Source organism: Sminthopsis crassicaudata, chromosome 3 (assembly GCF_048593235.1).
Source record: "Sminthopsis crassicaudata isolate SCR6 chromosome 3, ASM4859323v1, whole genome shotgun sequence".
Lineage (NCBI taxonomy): Eukaryota > Metazoa > Chordata > Mammalia > Dasyuromorphia > Dasyuridae > Sminthopsis > Sminthopsis crassicaudata.
In genome coordinates, this window is record NC_133619.1 from 9054723 (window position 1) to 9075427 (window position 20705).

Here is a 20705-nt window from a genome sequence, read left to right on the forward strand (position 1 = left end):
GAGTCCACCCATTTCCTCAGGATTACTTTGAACACGCATGACAAAGCCCTCAGCATTCTTCATGAGCCCCCATCTATTCTTTAGTTGTCTTGCCAATATTCTCAAGGCCCAGGCCTTTTTTTGGGTGGCCTAGTAGGTATTCTTGAAAAGTCTCTTTCTGTAAAAAGTTAGCCCCCCCCCCCCCAAGTCAGAAAGTCTAGCTGTAAAGGTAACAAAGTATAATGTTTTCAAGTGAGCCTTAATTCACAGTGAAAAATAAAAAAGCCAAACAAACAAAAACCACTTACTCTCTTCTTCAGGCGTTCCCTCTCCTTCAGGGTCAAAGTGTCAGCTTTTGCAATCACAGGCACAATATTCACTTTATTGTGTATAGCTTTCATAAACTCTACATCTAAAGGTTTCAGTCTGGAAAAAAACACAAGGGTTACAGGGTTACAGGTCCCAATCCTTTTCAAATGTGTTGCAATTCTCTAAAGGAACAACACTTGGGTCACCCACCCCATGCCCACACCTAACACAGTGAGAGAAAAAGGGCTTACCCATGTCCGAAAGGTGAAATAAAGTAGAAGCAGCAATGGACGCGGTTATCTATGATGTGCCGTCGGTTCAAGCCGCTTTCATCATGCAGATACCGTTCAAATTGCTCATCAATGTAGGAGATGATCGTCTTGAAGCTAAGAACACCATATGGACTTCACAATTCAAGCTCCCCAGAAAGAAGTGTGCTCCCCACTCTCCTCTGCTCCTCTTGATGAGGAGTAAACTGAGGTTCTAAACCGAGATGGGTCAGTTATATCAAGGGGCTACCACCCTCAACACTCTTCCTAAATGAACTAAGCTGTTTGGAGCTGGAAGTGCACCGCCCTTTGGAAAACTCTATAAATGATGGCCACATTTCTGAGAAAACCTGTAAAAATCTATTTAATTCAATGGAGCAACCACAACTCTGAGCTGTCTACTCCATGCCGTCTTCCCTTTTCAGTTAGGTTATAGGTTAAAAGAGACTTTTACAACAAAGCTGGGCTCAGAGCACCTTCAGCTCCATGGGCACCTCTGCCCATCTGAGTCGCCCTCCCTCCGTCAGGCTCTCATGCATGCTCTTCTCAGGCTCCTTCTCTGAGCCTCCTGCTGGGCCTCTTCCTTTAGTCTTTGAGGACACAGACGACCCTATCGATCCATCTGACAGCAGGGGTGTCAGACTCAAACAGAACCGGGGTCACTAATCCACAGGGAAGGTGTACTGGTTGAAATGTTAAGTGGAATGTTTTCTAGGTTTTACTGCAATTTAAATTACTTGTTAAATGTTTCTCAGTGACATTGTAACCTGCTTCAGGACATTTTTGGCTTATGGGTTCTGAGGTCTGCAGCCTTTCCTCTCCCTTCTGCCTTGTTCAAACAGGGGGAAGCCCCATGATGAACAGAGCAACAGCTATGGGGCTGTGGACAAGAGCAGGGACCTGGAGTGAGTCTCTGAAGCTTTGCTTGTCTTCATGTCTCAAAAGGTCAGATCCCTGGAATGCTCTGTAAACTATAAATCTGAGCCCTTGTTATCTGGGAGCAGCTGGTGTGCACACTTGGTCCCCAGGAGGCTTCTTGCCTTATTACAACATTCTCAGAATACATGGATTCTTTTTAAAAAAGATGTTTGACTAAAGTCAGGAACCGCCCATTAATAATAATGAATAAAAGTAGTTTTAGATTTGTATTTTCTCTGCCTGAATGTCAGGATGGTGGGGGACCTAGCAAAGGCCCAGAGAGCAACACCTCCAATGGGCGGCCACCTACCAGTCACGGCAGTTAATTGCATCCCCATAGCCTGGTGTGTCGACAACAGTAAGACGGAGCTTGACGCCTCTCTCCTCGATCTCCACCGTGGATGCCTCGATCTGTACTGTCCTTTCGATTTTCTCTAGAAAAGTACACGTTATAGAAGGAGAATTAAAATGATGATTAGCATTTTTATAAATGCCATCGGGAGTAGTGACAAAGCGCCACATGGCAGAAGGAAGAAATTCTACCTGAGTGACAGGGACAGGACTGATTTATCGTTTATAAAGGTAAAACAAAAAAACAAAAAATAAACTACAAAAACAAACCAACAAACAAGAAAAACCAATGTTCTACAAACAATGTGAGGGTTTACTTTTTAAAGCAAGCACTGTCAAATATAGAGATGGAGCTGAGCTGGAAGGCTGCTTAGAGGCTTGACTCATTTCATAAACCATAAAGGAGGCCCACCAGAAGGTGACCTGACCATAACACAGGTGGAGAAGGGGAATAAGTATTTACTGAGTGCCCACGGTGAGCCAGGCACTTCACAATACCACTTCATTTGATTCTCACAATTAGGTAGCTGCTATTATCTCTTCCATTTTACACATGAAGAAACTGAGGCAGACAGCAGTTAAGTGACTTGTCAAGGCTCACCCAGATAGTTAAGTGTCTGAGGCTGTACTACCCACAAGGTGGAACGCAGCAGCCTGAGGGTCTGAATTCAACCCTCTGACTCCATACCCATAAATCCCTGGGTGGTTGTGAAGCTGTAGCCCACAGGGTTAAGAAAGACCAGGAAACAGTCTGAAATTAGTAATGAGTCCCCAAAGGGCGCAGCCAGATCATATGCTAAGGCCCTGCTTCTGGGTCTTCAAAATCAATCTGATGCAGCAATGTGGTACCTTAGCTCTGATTAGAGAAGGCAACAATGGCAGTCGTGGAGTAATTTTCTTACCTGCTGCCCCAGGAATGACCCTTTCTGGGTACAAATCAGTCAAGAACAGGCTATTGATGAGAGTAGATTTTCCCAATCCCGATTCCCCTAGAAAACAAACGCAGGTACTGAGTCAGGATTTAGGAATACCAATCTTTGCTTGTTTAATAAATTGAAACCTTCAGCTATGATTTTCAGGAAGACATGAATGACCTTCCAGTCATGGGACCGGCTGGTTTTAGTTTTGTCAGTGAGTGCTTCTGGACCCCTATTTTGGGTATTATGAACAAGATGTGACATCTATTTTGAGGGATCCCCAAAAGCTCTGCTCAGTTTTGCAGGCACTAGTTACTACTCTCAGGTGCAATGTCTTGTTCAGGGTCACTAAACAGTGACTATCTGAAGTGCCATATAGCAAATCTTGTCAATCTTCACCAAGTTTCCTGTAGCTATTATTAACTTGCTCTACTGAAACTGAAAAACAAACAACAACAACAAAAAAAACCCATGTAGTTTTGCCTCCTGAAATCAGGGGGTGCTGAATCTAAATTTTTCAGGACAAGTGTAATAAAAATCTTTTATGTTTAGGAAGCAAAAACTTCATCTTATTAAGATTAGTTGTTATTGACATGCTCCAAAAATTCTCCCATCATATTAGACTATTACTTGGAATTGCTGGGAGATGGGAGTAGGGAAATGACATGGAGAAAGAAAATCAGAATGAGATTCTAGGTCTGCAGTTAACATCAACTCAACAGCAGAGGAAATAACTATTATGTTTGGCTTTAGCCCACAAAACTAACAATAATTTACTCTTACTGAAGTCTTATTGATCACAGGTGCTTAACTTAAAATATAATGTCCATAACACTATGATTAATTTCCTCCCCTTCCTCTCCTCTTCAAAAGAAAAAAAACAAAACCAGGAGCTTTCAAGATTTTTGGTTTCCATTTTTGATATTATAATTCTGGAAGAAACAGACTCAGACTGCTAGCTCTAAATTCATTTAACTAAATTTCAGAATACAAGAGGTCACAAACTGATTTCTTACCAACCACCATTAGTGTGAACTCAAAACCTTTTTTCACAGATTTTCGGTGGACCTGATTTGGAAGATTGGCAAATCCAACATAGCCAGGAGTTTCTGGATTTGTAAATTGAGCAGGCTGTTGCTGAAACAAAATCCAAAATATCATTAGTAACCTTTCATTTAATTAATCAGGATGAAACTATAATATGTACAAAAGTATCAAACATAATGCTATCTTTTTTTTTTTTAAATCTTTATGTAAATAAGATATTTATCAGAACTAGCACAAGGGACAAGCTAGGGAAAACTCTGGGGTGGTAGAAGGTGTATAGCTAATGAGGAATTTATAATTATACTTTATGTTTATTCTATTTTATAATAATTATTTTTAATTTATAATTATTATACTAATAGTGTGTACATGACAGAATATACTCATATTCAATATACTAATGAAGTAATATATATATTTATATGATTATGTATTTATTTTGAGGACACAGGCTTTAAAGTGGTATCATTACTGAAGAAAAGCCCAGAAGCAGGATTTCAAATCTTCCTTTGGAGGCCAAATGTCTTCTAGTTCATCACCAGTACTGCTTTGTTTAGTGCACAGGACAAGGGGGTGCATGGATCAAGTTGGAGCCCCCTCTCCCCCAATCCTTCCCAGGCATCCTCAAGGGCTGGGCTTCCTTTTCTTCAACTTTAACAAAAGGACACTGGCCTAGATTATTGCCCATAAACCTTTCAGCTCAAAATCTAAGAACTTCTCCAGCCTTTACAATTATTCAGAGTGACTTCTACTGGCAGGATTCTCATTTCACAGATGACACCTAAGTTAGGGAAGCAAGAGGACTTGCTAGCTAAATGACAACTCTTACTGCTTCCCAGGAAGAAATCAAACCCAGCTTTTCTCAACTCCTGCGCCAAACTCTGTTCATTACAAATGACACTGGCTTTGCTAAAGAAAAACTCCGGGAAGGGGAACTCTTATTCGGCAGGCAGCCTACTCTACTTTTGGAAAACCCTAGCCATTCTAAGTTTTTACTCCTATTGAATGAAAATCTGCCCCTATCACATATTCTGTACTGCTTTTGTTTCACTATTCAACATGATGGCATCCTTCCCAATGTGTGACATGTGCAATTCTGAAGCATTTTACTGATGAGAACCAATTTTAGAAGGACATTTCTTGGACTGCAGCTTTGGGTCAAAATTGTCTCAATCGTATATCCTCAATCCTAGGAATGAAGCAGGTTTTCTGAGAAATCCTGAGTTCCAAGTCCACAATCCCTATTTCTTTTCCCTAAGTAAAGCTAGAGGGGAATTTAAGGTAAACCATTGCTCCTAGGCAGTTGGGCAGAGCCATAGAAGACCTGAAAGTGTGTGGTGGAGGAAGGAGAAGGAAGAGACAGGTGTGCAGTTATATTTAGGCAATCAGCTTCCTGAATGAAAGGAACTCTGCTCCCTGCAGAAAATCTTCTCCCAGGTGCTGCCGGGAGCCTGCAAGTCTGAGGCTCACTCTCCATCTGTACTATAAACACAATTAACTAAAAAACTAAAATGAATCTTCCTCTCAAAGACAAAACAAAATAACTCCAACGTCCCCCATGACCAAAGTTTACAGAGGGAAGAGTGATAAAAAGGATAAAACATGGCCAACTTATAATTAGTTATGTAAAAAGTCCAGCCCCTTGATGAATTGCTTGTCTTTTTGGTTGGTTGAAGACTCGGAACTCATTTCTTGTGAATTCACATTACAGCTACATTAGCTCTCCTCAAATTAAATCAAACCATACTGAGGTACACAAAAAGCCTTAAATAAATTATTTTACAGCCTCTTGGTGAATAACAACACACTAATTAAAATCACCAGTTTCTTTCCATCAGCCTCTTGGCCAAAGCTTTCTAAAACAAATTATAAAGCTGCAATTTAATTTTCAAACTTCAAATTCAAACTGGCTTTTCCTACAATTAGTTTGAAGGCATGAAGTCTGACTATCTACACCAAAGATTCACCTCTTTTGTTCTTTTATTTCGGTGTCCTTTTCCTAATTTATGACATGCTAAGCTGCCACCACCATATTCCATATTTCCAATCATCCATCCTTGAAAATCCTAGTACCATCCTTGAGAATCCTCTTCTAGTTATCTTCTCCTCCAACATTCGACTAAATCTTGTTTCCACCTTCAGGCATCTCTGGTACAGGGTTTCCATGTGCTATCCCCACCTTCCCATTACCTCTCCTAGATAGCTGCAACAGCCTGCCTTAAGTCTGTCTCCATTCAAACCCTTTCTCTTGAAGTAAAAAGTCATGGAAAGCAAAGTTAAAACAAAAATTCATAAATATTTTCTTCTCTGCAGATTTCTGATGGTTTAATTTTTGAAAACCTCTCAATGCATTAACGTGTTTGGCATTGAAAAAAGCTCATCTATCAAGAACTAGGGGCTATGGGGCAGCTAGGTGGCGCAATAGATAAAGCACCAGCCCTGAAGTCAGGAGGACCTAAGTTCAAATCTGACTTCAGACACTTAACATCTCCTAGCTGGGTGACCCTGGGCAAGTCACTTAACCCCAATTGCCTCAGAAAAAACAAACAAACAAACAAAAACCAAACAAACAGAGAGCTAACAGCTTTGATGCAAATGCCAAAAACTAGTAACACTAAACTGTAAGTAAAGGCAGTAAAATAATTTATTTTAAAAGTCATAATTTCTTTCAAATCAGGACTAATTTTATTTTAGGCTACATGACTGTGGGCAAATTTGTACAACTAATTTAAACTAATTTACCAAAAATAATTAAAGAACCACTAAATTTGTCATGAATTTATATAATGAAGAAAATAAAATTACTTTATGATTTATCTACCAGTAGTGATCTGAAGAGACTGCATTGATCCTACCAGAATATATGGAAATAAAACCCAAAAGATAAAAACCAAAGATAAAAATCACCTATTGAAGTAGTCCAAATCCTCTGTTAGTGCAAATTAAGCATCATTAAATTATTAAATTTAAATTTATTAAATTAAAATTATTAAGTTTAAATTCAGTGCAAATTAAGTAACATTTAAAACATTTATACAAAAATTTGCATTATAGGACAACTAGGAATTTATTTAAATACTTTTCCCTCTTAAACTATGATGCATATAAAGATAATTTCTTACCTTAGACATCTTCAGTGATGTTCTGTTACCTGTAATAAGAGTTTCAATTTATTACCATTTAGATCACAAGAAAGGGATACTAAGGCATTACTTTTCACACAATTCTGGACTGAACTAAGGCAGTGTAACAGCAGAAATGTCACAGGTTCTGGATTCATTTGAACCAACTTAGATGAGTTCTGATTTAGGAATAGGGAACAGCATGTTTTGGTCTATGTGATATGCAACAATGGATCACACCTTTATTGTTTTGGAGTAAGACACAGCCCATTATAACAAAAAAGTTCTCATCCATAAATCAAAATCATTAAGAGTTCTTGAGACATTGAAAACTAACCCTACAATTCAATGACAAGGATATCAAGAGGATATAGAGGCCAGCTGTGCTCATCAATGACATGGAGGTGGTTCAGAGCTGAGTCCAAATTGAAGGGGACTCCTCTGCATGTGATGAGATCCTCGAAATGCTTCTGATTGCTGATCACACGTTGTGTTTGTTGAATGAAGACCTGCAAGAGGTCTATGACCACTCAAAAAAGTATAATCTACCTACCTATTTGAAATAACTAAGTGGATAGATAATACTTACTATCTAAATGAAATGCATCTGGGTGGACAAAATAGATTCAGTTAAAAAGGAGGAAATCATCTTGGATTATCCTTTAGGAAACTATAGTTCTTTTAAAGACTACAATCTACCTGTGGAAATGAAGTTGCCAACATTGTACAGCTGGTGTTCAGCATGACATACAATAGTCTCCAAAGAAGTAAAAAAAAAAAAAAAATGTTTTTTAGAGAATAGCAGAGAGGTGCATAGTGGGTACGAATAGTCCACAAAATCCAGCTGAGAGACTCTAAATGACTTTAATAAAAGATCTCATCAAGGAACTACTTGAGGGGAAGAGAAGAGGGACTGGTGATGTGAGAGATGACAGGCAGACAACACGAGGGCCCTGACTGATGGCTTGGCAATGAGGAGCAATGTTGGGTTGGATCTCCTGTGACAAATTCATGGGAGGATTTGGACAAGAGTTGCTCAAGGTGGCCAGGCACAGAAGGGAATATCTATTCAGTGGCTACTATGTTTCTGCTGGGCACTGTGCTAAGCACTTTTTACAAATATTATCTGATCTCCACAAGAGTCCCATGAGATAGATATGGCTAACCATTTTACAGTTGAGAAAAATCCAGGCAAACAGGTGTTAAATGACTTGTCCAGGACCTCAGATCTCTGAACTTTCTGATTCCAGGCTCCAGGCTCTAGGCTCTATCCACTGGGCCACCCAGTTGATTTCCAATCAAAGAGATGACAGACCCACCTGAGCAAATGTGAGTGAACACTAAATCTGCGTGATTACCAACATTTGTTTCAAGTAGAAGTATTATAAACAGACCAAAGCGAGAAAAGGCAGAAGTATCACACTTCATTCAGTCAATAAATGTTGATTAAATGCCTCTCTCTGTCAGATGTGCTATGAGCTAGGATACTCATCTCATCAAAGACAGCTTCTGCTCTCAGGAAGCTTATGTTCTAAAAGGGGAAGATAAATCATACACATTGGGGAGATGAGGGTGGGGTGAACATGGTGGTGAAGAATAGAGAACAAAGGATGGTTGTATGGGGCTTTTCTTAGAAATGAATGTTTCAGGAAGAACTCACTATTGGGGGAGGGGGGAAGGGGAGAGAGAGGGTAAGCAGGATGGAGGAAGGGAATTTTAGAAGGAAATTATCTTTACAGGCATCAGAAAAAGTCCCTTAGGAAGCCAGCCCCTAGTTTACTGGAAGAGAACTGACATTAGTTCAGAGGGCAGAATCAGGAGAACAAGGAGTGGAAGTTGAAGAAGTAAAACTTAGACTTGACAGAGGGACAATCTGCCTAAGAATTAGAGGCCCGGGAGCCCAAGACTGCTACCTTTTGGGAGTATTGTGATAATCGTATATTGTTTCAACACAATTAGGTTTCTTTGTGTTTTAAAAACATCACATCTAGAGAAGCAGAGCCAAGATGGCACAGAGAAAGGAAGCAGTGCAGGGAGCTCCTTGAATTAGACCTAGAAAATGTACAGAAGGATTTCTGCTGAGAAATTCAAAAGGAGCAGCAGCGAATCCTTTGTTGAGCCTGGCGTGGCACAAGAAGAAAGTTTGGGGACAAAAAGGTGCTCTGTGAGTTACCTTATCCAGAGAGAGGCTTTTCATGAAGGCAGGAAAAGATGTCAGACATCACAGTAATGACAGAGATCTACTGGAAGCTACATGAAGGATATGGCATCCCCAGGCAGGGAAAAAAAAGGAAGAAATTCAGAAGCCAGCAACAATGGCTCCAGGAGTAAAGCAGCCTCCCTTGCAAAGTTTAACTCGGCCTGCAGAGGAATCCCCAGGCAGAAGTATCCCCAAAGGGAAGTATCCAGTTGTGCTGCTCTAAACCAGAAGAATGTTCCAATTGGCTGATGGGGATTAAGTCTAGCAGCAGCAACTTCTCATGTTCAGACCCAGATTCCAGTCAGGAACTTGCAGAGCTCAGATCTATGGGCAACAATCAGACTTTTCCCTGCATCAGACCACTTTGGAAACACTTGAACACCTGCTTGTGCCCAAGATCCTACAAAAGCACAACATTCAATATACCAAGAAAGCAGCAGCAAGTCCGGAGTCAAGAAGTGGGCTAAAAGAATGGGCAAACACAACAAGAACCCCATCATAAGGAATTCTGAGCTAATGGTGGCAGGAACACGTAAGACACAAATGCAGATCCTAAAGCCTCTACAAAGCAACACAGATCTCTTAAAACAGTCAAAAGACAGAAATAGAAGATGTGTCAGGTATTTCATTGTAAAAACAACTGATTATTTAATAATGGATTCCCTAAAGCTCCTGACCAAAAAAAGAAACATAAAACATCTCGTTTCAAGAAATCTTAAAAGAAAACTGCCCAAATCTTTTAGAATTAGAGAGCAAGGTAGAAACAGGAACAACCTACCACTTAGTTCCTGAAAGAAACCACCACATGAAAACTCCCAGTCATGGCTATAAAAGTACAATGAGATTGGAAATGATATTCCAGTAGGTAAAGGATAGGGACCTATAGTCAAGAATAACTTACCCAACAAAACTATATACTGTAACTGAAGAAAAACAAATAGACCTTTAACAAAATACAGAACTTCCACATTCCAGAGCTGTAGAAAAACCGAAGTTCAAACACAAGAGTAAAGAGAAACATAAAAAAGTAAATATGAATTTAAAAAAAATTTGGTTAAGGACTAAAGGATAAACTGATTACATTCAAGTATGAGGTAGTATCACCTCTGTATCTATCAACATCAGGGGTTATAGAGTAAGCCCAATCAAAAGTGGTTTTGTAATGTCATGATTTTGAGAGACAAGTGAGAGACGAGAGACAAGTGAGAGACGAGAGACAGACACACACAAGGGGGTTGGGGGTGGGGGAGAGGAATAGGGGGGGAAAAAGGGAGGAAGATCCAGAATGTAGAAAGAGAAAAAAATATTTTTAGGACACAGCCAGTGTGGAAATTTAATTGAATATATGTCTGTAATAGAGGTGTGTGTGTATATGGGTGAAAGGAGTTAGCAGCTTAGGCCTAAACAAGAAGCTGGATCCCAATTGATTAAAACCACTATGAAAACTTTGGAAACTCTGATCAACACAACGATGACCCAACCAAATACAATTTCTGAGGACTCAGGATGAAAGTTGCTGCCCAACTCCTGACAGAGATGTGATGATTCATAGCACAGTCTTTGATATATCTATTTTTAGTCCTGGCCAATGTGGAAATTTGTTTTCCTTGGCTACACATGCTTACAAAACGAGCTGTTTTCTTGTTTCCTCAATAGGAGAAAAGTGGGAAGAAGAAAAGGCTGATCTTTGAATATACAAATTAAACAAACAAACCCCACCACCCATTACTTGGAGAAGGGACACATAGATCACCAAAGGGGTCCATGACCTATAAAGGTCTCCAAGTAAAGACTCACTAATGACTAGTTAAATGTCACAGGAGATGCTTGCTCGGATATACTGGATTAGATGGCTTCTGAGATCCCTTTCAGTTTTGATATACCCCCCCCCTTTTTTTTTTGAAGCAACTGGGGTTAAGTGACTTGCCCAGGGTCATATAGCCAGGAAGTGTTAAGGGTCTGAGACCAGATTTGAACTTAGGTCGTCCTGACTTCAGGGCTGGTGCTTTATCCACTTCGCCACCTGGCTGCCCCTACCCCCCCCTTTAAAAAAAATTCAACATTTTAATTTTCTTATGAAAACAAAAAAAGAAGCTTATAACAGAACAGTTTGGCTGTTCCTCTAGTCTCTTCCCAGTTCTAAATGCTTAGATTTCTTAATGGCCAACATCCATTTTGCTCTCAAGTTGGGCTCAAAAAATTCAGTAGTTTTCTTTATGTCTTGGTCTTTAAAAAAATAAAAAATAAAATAAATTAAAAAAAGAAAGAAAATTGGCTTTGATCACTACAGTGGCTTTGCTTCTGAGCAAGGGAAAGAGAAATCCATGCCCTTCCTATACGTGTCACTTTTTTTGAGGCTGGCATTTCCTGCAATTCTTGCAGTAAGTTTTGAGTGTTGGGGGACAGTCATCAAGAGAGCAGCTTTGATATTAGTAGAGAGAGAGCGCCAATACTGATCTAGAGCAAGAGCTAATGGGATTTATTTTCATTTTCCTGGCAGTTTCTTGCATATAGCATTTTTGTTCCTGATAAATGATGTGCTTCATATTTAATTTGTGTACACTTCCCTTTGATTAGGTCCTGGGGTCCAGTGTTTTTTATCCTTTCATCTTTAGTGGTATCTACCCCATATAGGAGGAGCTCATTCCCTCCCTAAAAGAGAGATAGCACCTTTCTAGAACCCAGGACTCAAAGATAACTCCACACTACCTTTTTCTCATGCGGATTTTTGGAATGCTATCTATGCAAATTTCCTAGGGCTTGGCTCACACTATCACTTAGGAGCTCAGTCAGCATTTGCTCTTTTTCCTTATAAGGTTCCAACTTCATTCCATACCAACTGCCCATCCTCACATCCTCTACATTCTAGGCACACTAGCGACTGTGACCCAATTCACGTTCTTTCCATTTCTTCTTTGCCTTTGTCTACACCACCTCTCAAAGCTGGCAGGAACTTCAGAGAACTGGGAGAGAAGCCTTTCTAAAGCATTCTTCACAAATGCTGAACTTATTTCCGTTGAAAGATCCTGTTTCTGTTCCTGCCTTCTGGAGCCCAGCAGAACAGGTCCAGGAATCCTTCTAATAATTGACCTTTCTATAGGCTTCTAGCTTTCCAGGCATATGTAACCTCATCTGATCCGTGACTGATCCATGACCATTGTTCTCCTGTCCTCTCTAGATTTTCTCATGCCCAGCATCTCCAACCAACCCCCAAATGCCATGTTAACCATTTGTCTCCACAAGCTTGTGACTCTTCTGGCTTCTGTCCAGCTTTTGGGCCTCTTTCATAGAATGTGGTGTACACAGTACCACAGATGTGGTTGGAACAGGGACACCACAGCTAAAACCACAGATCTGGGATCAAGCTAGATGTCTTCTGGCTATCATATCACACTGTGAGATTATATATCACACAGCCTATCACAACTTAGACCTCTCTGTACCTTTTCACAAGCACTGTTGCCTTGCCATGCTCCATTCATCCTGGATTTCTGAAGTCTTTTTTCATATTTGCATACAACTCTACATTTAGCCTTCCTGAATACTGCTACCCGAGATAGTTGTCAAGTTTTCTGTCACCTGTAAACTGGACTAACACGCCACCCAAATTATCAGCATAAATTCTGAGAAGCGCCAGGCTATAAAAAAGGAAACTCTCTTGCTTCCAGATGATATAGCTAGAATTAGGACAACCCTCAAATGTTCTCATTCAACCAGTTCTCACCTCATCTCAGATGTATCATCATCAGATCCCTGCTTTACTCATAAAGAAGAGCAGCTTTGTAAAATGTGTCACTGACTTAGATGCAGCACCTCGTCACAGGATCTGCTTGGCAGGACCCAGTCCAATGAAGCTATTCTGGCCACATCACCAGCTTTGCCCCCTTTCAAGTTTCAGCTTTGGGGCCTGCTTGAAAAGCACTCTTCTGTAACTGTTCACACCACTTTGGCTATCTCCCTTCCATTTAACACTTTCTGTATTTATTCCATAGTTATTTTTGCACAAACTTCAACTACTTTATGGGCTATAATCTTGGAGGTAAGAGTATGACTCTCATTTTTGCACATCAATGTCTCGTCCTTCGCACGTGGTGCGAAACTTAAATCAGTAATTATGAGGCAGCCTGAAGTGATTTTAGTACAGGGACAAACAGCTTATCACAAGCCAAGAAGGAGCCCTCCGTACAACAGGACAGAACTAACACGGTCTCGGAAGGCCCCAACTTCCTACCGCACAAGTCTACTGAGATTGAAACAATCTATGCAAAGTGCCTTGCAAACATTAAGTGGTATAGAAGACCTAGCTATTTTTATTAGTAATAGTAGAGGTAGAAAAAAGTGCTATCCCAATTGCTATCTTCACTTTAGGACAGGAAAATGAAACCTGAAGTGACTGGGTATCTCTTCAGCCCCCTTTTGATATTCAAGGGTTAGATCTACTTCAAAAAGTTCTGTCAATCACTTTTACTCTACAGAGGCCCAGAACAGATTGAACAGTTTAAATGTTATTATGTGCTGTATACCAGAACACTAAAGCTTGACATTTAGTATTACATGTTACTTTAAAAATCCCTAGTCTTAGAAGGGAGTACAAGGGATAATGTTGTAAAAAATTACCCATGCATATGTTTTGTCAATAAAAAGTTATAATTAAAAAAAAATCCCTAGTCTTTGATATATAGTAGCTATTTCTCCTTCTGTCTTCTATAAAAGACAGGGAAGAAACTCCTACCTCCAAGTTAGAAATAATTTTTTTTAATGGTCGGAAATAAGTTTCAATCCTAAAGTACCTGAAAATTCTTGAAATCCAAAAATCAAAAGCCTTGAAGATATTTAGAGTTGGTCAGTCCCCCACTCCCTCACCCCCCCCAGGTCTTAATGTAAGGAGATGATTGGGTCTTAAACTTTTTAATAAAGAGAACTTAATTTTTTTTATTTTTTTTTAGTAAAATAGAAAAATAAAGGACGTGATCCATTTCTTGATCCAGAAAGCTAGCGACTGTGTTGCAACCTTCACTCAGTGTTCCGTCCTACTCTGGCGCTGACCCCATCTATTACCTTAAAATCCTCGCTGTTCCTCCTCCATTCTCAAGGTCAGTAGCTAATTCAGTAGTCCTCTTCAAACCAATCTCTGGCCTCATACTTGGGGACTTCAAAAGATGTGTCCATGTCCCTCTGAACCTTTGCACTTCCAGTTCATCATGATCTCGGCCACAAACAGACGGTTCTAAGCCTGATCTGACCATCGGCAATAATTATTCTACCTTTATTACACATTCAAAACTCTGAAAACTAAACACCCATTCCTGTCCTTAACTCCTGCCCCACTCCTTAACCAAATATTCCGATTTATTCTGCACACCAGCACCCCTTTCCACCTCATTCAGTAAGACCAAGCCATCATCCCTTGCTCTGGACCCACTTCCTTCTCCCTAATCCCCTTCAAGGCTTGGTTCCCAGACTAACTCATCAGGTTTAATTCTAAGACCCTCTAGGAAGACTGTTGGCGGTCAAACCCGACCCCTACCACTGCGCCTAGGATCCACCTGTTCCGAGACTGTTCATTAGCTGCTGCACAGCTGCCGGCGATGCTGCTGAACCACAGCAAGCTGGGCCCACTCCAGACTTGCTGCCCAACCTTAACGGAGACTCCCTTGTTTTGGGCAATCTTATTCTTTAGTGATTAACTGTCAATCCAACGGTTGACCTAAGTTTTTTTACACTTATTATGCTCCATCTGTATGCCTCACACCCAATCTGCATCAACTATCTGCAATTTCTCTTCCGTTATGCACGGTTTTTAGTGTTTAGGAGTGCTGTCACGCCAAAGACGTCCTGAAAAAAGAAACCTTTTTCCTGAGGCACTTGGGGTTAAGTGACTGGCCCAGGGTCACGCAGCCAGAAGTGCCAAGTGTGGGAGGCCGGATTTGGACTCGGGTCCTCCTGACCCCGGGGCGGGCGTCCTCTTCCCTGCTCCTCCCAGCTGCCCCAGAAGAGACTTCTTGGCTTCGGAAGGCCGCTCTCTGGCTGACTCTTGCCTGGACGAATGCAAGTTTTTCCATTGACCCTCCTCCCTCAACGGCTCTCCTTGGGCTCAGAGCCCCCACGCTCTTTCTGGGGGGCGCTTGTCACTAGGGGCTCCAAACTCCTTGTTTTGGGTCATGGAGACCCCCGAGGTGGAGGCCGCCCCGCCCCGGGTCCCCTCAGGATCCCGTCCAGAGCAGCCGGCTCGGCCTCCTCCGGCGGGCGCCCATGGTGCTGCCTTGGAGGCTCAGGCCCCCGAGGGTCTGCTCCTGAGGACGCAGAGGCTCCTTCGGAGGCCGTGCGGTCCTTCACACCCGGGGACCCTCGGTCCGAGCAGTCCCGCCTCGCGCCTTCTCGTAAGGGCGCAAGGGCTGAGACCTTCCCGGCCGGGGGGCGCCCTCGGCCCTCGCCAGCTGCACCCCGACAGCCGGGGGTTCAGGGGGCCCCTCCCCCGCTCAAAGCCGGCGTTTGACGCTTCCCAGCAGGAACCTGCCTCAGTTTCCTCCCCTGAGCCGGAGAACGACCCCCCGGGGCCCGCCGTGGGTGCACGGCCAAGCCCAGGGCCGGAGAAGTCGGGCCGAGGGCGGGACAAGTCGGGCAGCTGCCCCGGGACTCCAGGGGCGTCGGGCGGGGCATACACCAGGCGCCTACTAACTGCTGCTTTTCTGTGAGGGAGGTAAGGGGGTCTCCTCCCGAGACCCCACCCCGCCGCCTAGTCTGTCTCCTCTCCTGCCCAGAGCGGGCCGAGGGACGACCCCAGGGACCCCAGGCCTCCACTGAGTAAGAAAGAAAGGGGAGCGGCCGGAAGTCGCGCCGTCCCGCTCCTCCCCCACCCTCCCCTGGGTCCGAGGGCCCCCTCCTCGCCCCCCGAACTAGCCGGGCGAGGCCAGGCCAGGCCGGAGCAGAGCGGCCTCGGCCTGCGGCCCCTCTGGGAGCGAAGGGGATCCGGCGCGGATGAGCCTCGGCGGCTCAAGAGTCTCACTTACCGCGCGGGACAGTGGCAAGGAGCGGCCAAGGGAGCCCCACAGATGCCGAGGCGGCTAGCAGACCAAGCCCAGCTGTGGGCGCGAGCGCGCAGTCTCACGCACGCTCTGCGTGCGGACGCACGCGGCCACGCACGCGCGCGGCCTCTTTGGCCTAAGCTCCGCCCGTCGGCTCCTCCCTTCTCCTCCCCCCTCCTGTCCCCTTCCCCTCCTCCTCCCCGGGCGAGCCAGATGGCCCAGTACGCAGGCGCGGGCCGGGCGGTTTGCCTCCTCCTCTCCTCTCCCTCCCCGATTAGCTTCCCGCCCCCGGCGCAGGCGCCGTGTCCCTCCCGCGGTGGCTGGCCATATAGAGGCTTGAGGGTCAAGCGTAGCCTCTTCTCCTTTACCAAGATGGCGGCTTGCTCCTGTTTCGACACAGCCCCCACCGTATGAGCTGGGTCTCCCTGCGCTGAGAGAGCAGAGAAGGTAACTTAAGGGAGGCTGAGGAGACGGGACACCGGAGCCTGCACTCGCGGGCTGTGACAGACTGCTTTCCGGAGGGGAAGGAGAGGGAGGAGCGGGGACGGCCGCTGCCAGGCGCCCCTGCTGATTGCTGCCTCCTCCAGGAACATGGCGGCAGCAGCGAGCCGCCCGAGGGCTCGGGGGCGGGGGGCGCCGACCGGGGCCGCTCTAGCTCCCGCTCCGGCGCGCTCTATGGTCAGCGGCCGGCTGCCATTGGCCGGGGCCGGTCACGTGGGATCGGCGGGGCGGCTCGGGCACCATAGAGTCGGGCCCGGCCGGTCCCTGGGGACGCGGGGTCTCCCCCGGGGCCGGGCAGCCCAGCCTGGGAAACCTGGCCCCAGGCCTCGCGGGGTCAGGCCTCTGTCCGCCTGCGCCGCCCTTCTCGGCGGCCGCGGGGCGGGCGGTCTCCGGGCCCTCCGCCCCGCCGGGCCTCAGTTTCCCCACTTATTCATTGACTTCGCAGCGACGCCCTCGGGCTCTCGCGCCGGGAGGACTCGGCCTGAGGCCCGGCGCCGGCGCCGTGACTGACTCCGAGCCCGGCCGAGGCCTGAACGTGGGCTCAGATTCCGCCGCGGCCCGGCAGCCACGCCCCTTCTCCTATTGTCAGTTTCCCCATTTGGAAAATGGAAGGTGGTCTGTGGTCTGGAGCCGACGGGCGATCCGCGGGGGTCTCCTGCTAGTTATTCCTGTTTCTGGGCCCTGGAGGATGCGGGAGTGGGGGTCAGGCGGAGGAGAGCCCTGGAGGGGGAGGGAGCACCCGCCCTGGAGCACTCTGATCCCACCACCCCCAGAAGTAGGCGCCGTGCTGGTGTGCAGGGGAGGAAACCGAGGCCGGCAGGTCCCAGATTCCCGCCCCCCCCCCCCCCCCCCAGGCTCTGGAGCTCTGCCCCTTGTGGGGAGGGGCTCTGGGGCCCGCCTCCCTCCGCTTCCCCTTCCCACTACCTAGGTGAGCTGTCCGCTGTGTGTGGGTGCTGATCAGTCCCAGGCTAAGCGCCCTCCCCTTCCCCTCATTAAAAACGCGCACTTAGCAAGCATTGACTTACTCTCCACCCTCCTTGTGCCCCCAGAGCCTCCACCTGCGTCCAGAGAGGGGTTAAGGGGAGCGGGGGCTGGTGGTCTCTGGCGTTGCCTCAGGCTCTGCAAGGTCCGTCTCCCCAGCTTTCTCCGTCTTGTTTTGGGGAGTGGGTCTCCCTCCGTCTTCTGGGCCGGAACTGGAGTGTCCACGAGTGGGCCTCAGCCACGTCTGGGAGCTCTTGCCTGAGTCGTGGCTGGGCAGTGGCCCCCCTTCCAGCCCCGGGCAGCGCCCCTGTGGGGCCGGCTGGGGGGAGCCCCCACGCCTGGCTCTGAGACTTCCCTCGGCGGGGATGCGGACGTTCTGTCACCGTCACGGGCTTTGCCTGGCTGTGGTGCCTGCGGTGCCTCTGTACTGTGCCCTTATAAAGAGGTCTCCCATAAACCCTTTTGTAGTGTCGCTTTCCTCTTCGTTAGGGCTGAGCACTTCCTGTGGGCCCGGTGCTGCGTCAGTAATGGAGACCAATGGTTACCTTGTGAGTGCTGGGCACGCTGGATGCTCCTTCCTCAGGGAGCCTACAGGCTAACCAGGGAGAGAAAACCAACAATGAGCTGGTGAAGGCTCTGGAGTTAAGGACTGGAGAAGGCCTCGACCGAAAGGTGAAACTAAAGGAGCCATGGGGCCAGTAGGCAGAACAGCAGGAGGTTGGTCCCCTGTGTGACGGGGAGGAGAGGAGCCACGTTGTGAAGGGCTTGGCATTTGTTCTGGAGGTTACAGGCAGTGCTGCAGCTTACTGAGGAGGCGGTGACACAGTCAGACTCTAATGGCCAAGGTGAAGTGCACGGGCCTTGGCCACCCCTGGGCTGTGGGGGGAGTCCAGGATGACTTCCAGGTCGGGAGCAGCAGAGGAGAATGCATCCCGTTTTGGCCATGTTGAGTTTAAGCTGGCTGTGGATGTCCAGCAGGCGCTTGGAGACTTGAGACTGAAGGTCCAGAAATACGCTGTTATTTGGAGATGGAGATGGAGAAGTTGGGCCAGGATAGGAAGGTTTGAGAGTTAGCAGCATCCAGGGACACTGATGAAATCACCAAGTGAAGTGGTACAGAGGGAGAGGGAAGAGGAAGTCCAGGAAGCACCCCCACCCCACCAGGGACATCTGGCCTTAGAGGGCCTGGTCTGGAGGAGGACCCAGCCGAGGAGAGCCTGAGCCACAGCATTAAAAGCTGCAGAGGTCCCGGAGATGGGGACAGAGGAGAGGCCGTGGGATTTGGCAAATAAAAATCATTGATAACTTCACACAGAGGGTTTTGGAGAGTGATGAGAGTGATGAGGCAGAGGGAGGAGTTCCGGGACCTTCCAAGGAAAAGAGGTTTCAAGAAGAGCATTATGGGGAATCCAGAGGAGGGCAAGTGGGGAGAAACGAAGGCAGTGTCTGATCCGTGGATGCGGACCAGGTCATGATTGGGACTGGCAGAAGTAGACCTTTGATTTGAATAATCGCTGGTGGGGCTGCCTGTGGCCAGGCCGGGGCCAGCTCCGATCTGAGGCCCATTTGGTCCCTGGTTTTTATTGAAAAGTCCTTCACTCCTGCTTTTCTGCCTCCTATCTGGGTCATGTTAGATTTAGTTTGAAGCTGAATTAGATGGGTTTTTTTCCAATGTATACTTTGGAGCTTAGGCCTCTGGTTGTTGCATCATCAAATAAATATTAGCCTCCTGCTAGGCCCTGACCTTTTACCTCCTTCAAGCAGGAATTAGGACATTACTCCCCCTGAATTCTGGGGTCCTTCTTTTTGTTGGTTTGCCATCTTCCCCCCCCCCCCCCCCCCCCCCCCCCCCCCCCCCCGCCCCAGCCTGTCTGGATCTTGTTTATATGGACTTGTTTGCGCCCTCCCTAGAATATAAACTCCTTGAGGGCAGGGACTCCCCTGGGCCTTTGTCTGCTCAGCCCTTAGCACCAGACGTGGCACCCAGCAGGCTCCTTCTAATGCTGGTTAACTAATCTAATAGCTGAGGTGAGCAGAGTCTCATCCTTCACGCTTTTGCTTATTGAATGCTTATTCTCCTTTAGTCAATCATTAATTTTTCTTTTATGAAGTACAGTGGAACCTCAGAATATTGTTTAATTACCCAATACCAGATCCAGGAACTCTGGGAGAGAATCGTTCAGACATTTTGTTTTGGAGGCATTTTCACATGGAAGGTAGAGCCTGTGGAGTTGCTTATACCCTCTTGCAAATGTCTGCTGTAGAAGCCCTCAGGCACACTTGCCATCTTGGATCAAATTCAATTGATCCACTCAGTTTTTGAGATGATTTTTTTCCCCCTGGATTTAACAAAATGTTGTACATCAAAGCCCGATCTAATTTCAGGACAGGCTGCCAAGTCTGTTCCTCTCTTTCCCTGTCTCTCCCTCAGCCCCCATCTCTTCTTTCCTCTGTGTGTGTGTGTGTGTGTGTGTGTGTGTGTGTGTGTGTCTCTGTCTCTCTCTCCTGTCCTCTCTGTCTTTTTCCTCCTTTCTCTGTCTCCCTCCTTCCCTCCCTCTTTCTCTGTTTGTCTCCCTCGTTCCTTCCCTCTCTTTCTCTGTTTGTCTCCCTCCTTCTCTCCCTTTCTTTCTCTGTCTGTTTCTCTCTCTCTCTTTCCTCCCTCTCCCTCCCTCTCTGTTGCTCTATCTCAGTCCCCTCCGTCTCTCTCTGAGTGTCCCCACTCTGGACCCCACTCATCTCCTGGACAGGCCCAGGTTCCCCTTGCTCCCAGTTTTCTTTTCCCCTGCTCTCCCATGTGTGGGGTCGGTGCCCTCCATTGCCTGATCAGAAAGGGGTCAGATGCTGCCTCAGCACTTAGCACAGCACCTGGCCTGTGGTGAGCGAGCCTGACACTCATGTGCGCTGACTGGCTGACCTGCTTTTGTGCCTTTGAATCCAGGCATGTTTGTGACAGCTCTGACAGCTCCCAAGAATTGCAGGAACCCCTAGGCCCCGGGAGAGGAACCTTTTTTCTTCAAGGACTATTTGCATATTTATGACATGGTTCAAGGGCCATACAAAATCATCAGCTTACAGAACTCAAGCAG

General features: G+C 46.1%; 2 protein-coding genes across 5 annotated transcripts in view; one reads left to right on the forward strand and one right to left on the reverse strand.

Annotated features, from left to right (window-relative positions):
* SEPTIN2 (septin 2) overlaps positions 1-16733 on the reverse strand; it is a 30412-nt gene extending 13679 nt beyond the window's left edge. Inside the window, exons 1-7 of one of the 3 annotated variants that reach the window (XM_074297964.1) lie at positions 16506-16733; positions 6913-6941; positions 3760-3880; positions 2729-2815; positions 1786-1909; positions 540-674; positions 288-405 (exon numbers count right to left, since the gene is read on the reverse strand). In XM_074297964.1, coding sequence (XP_074154065.1) covers positions 288-405; positions 540-674; positions 1786-1909; positions 2729-2815; positions 3760-3880; positions 6913-6921 — 594 coding nt within the window. In that variant the 5' untranslated portion in view covers positions 6922-6941; positions 16506-16733. Of the gene's footprint in view, positions 1-287; positions 406-539; positions 675-1785; positions 1910-2728; positions 2816-3759; positions 3881-6912; positions 6942-16096; positions 16360-16505 lie in introns of those variants that run through there. The other 2 variants (XM_074297963.1, XM_074297965.1) reach the window with 2 other exon arrangements.
* Positions 16446-20705, forward strand: part of HDLBP (high density lipoprotein binding protein) — a 77466-nt gene continuing 73206 nt past the window's right edge. The window contains exon 1 of one of the 2 annotated variants that reach the window (XM_074297961.1): positions 16446-16584. The gene's annotated coding sequence lies outside the window, so the exon portion shown is untranslated. The remainder of the gene's footprint in view (positions 16585-20705) is intronic. The other variant, XM_074297962.1, reaches the window with a different exon arrangement.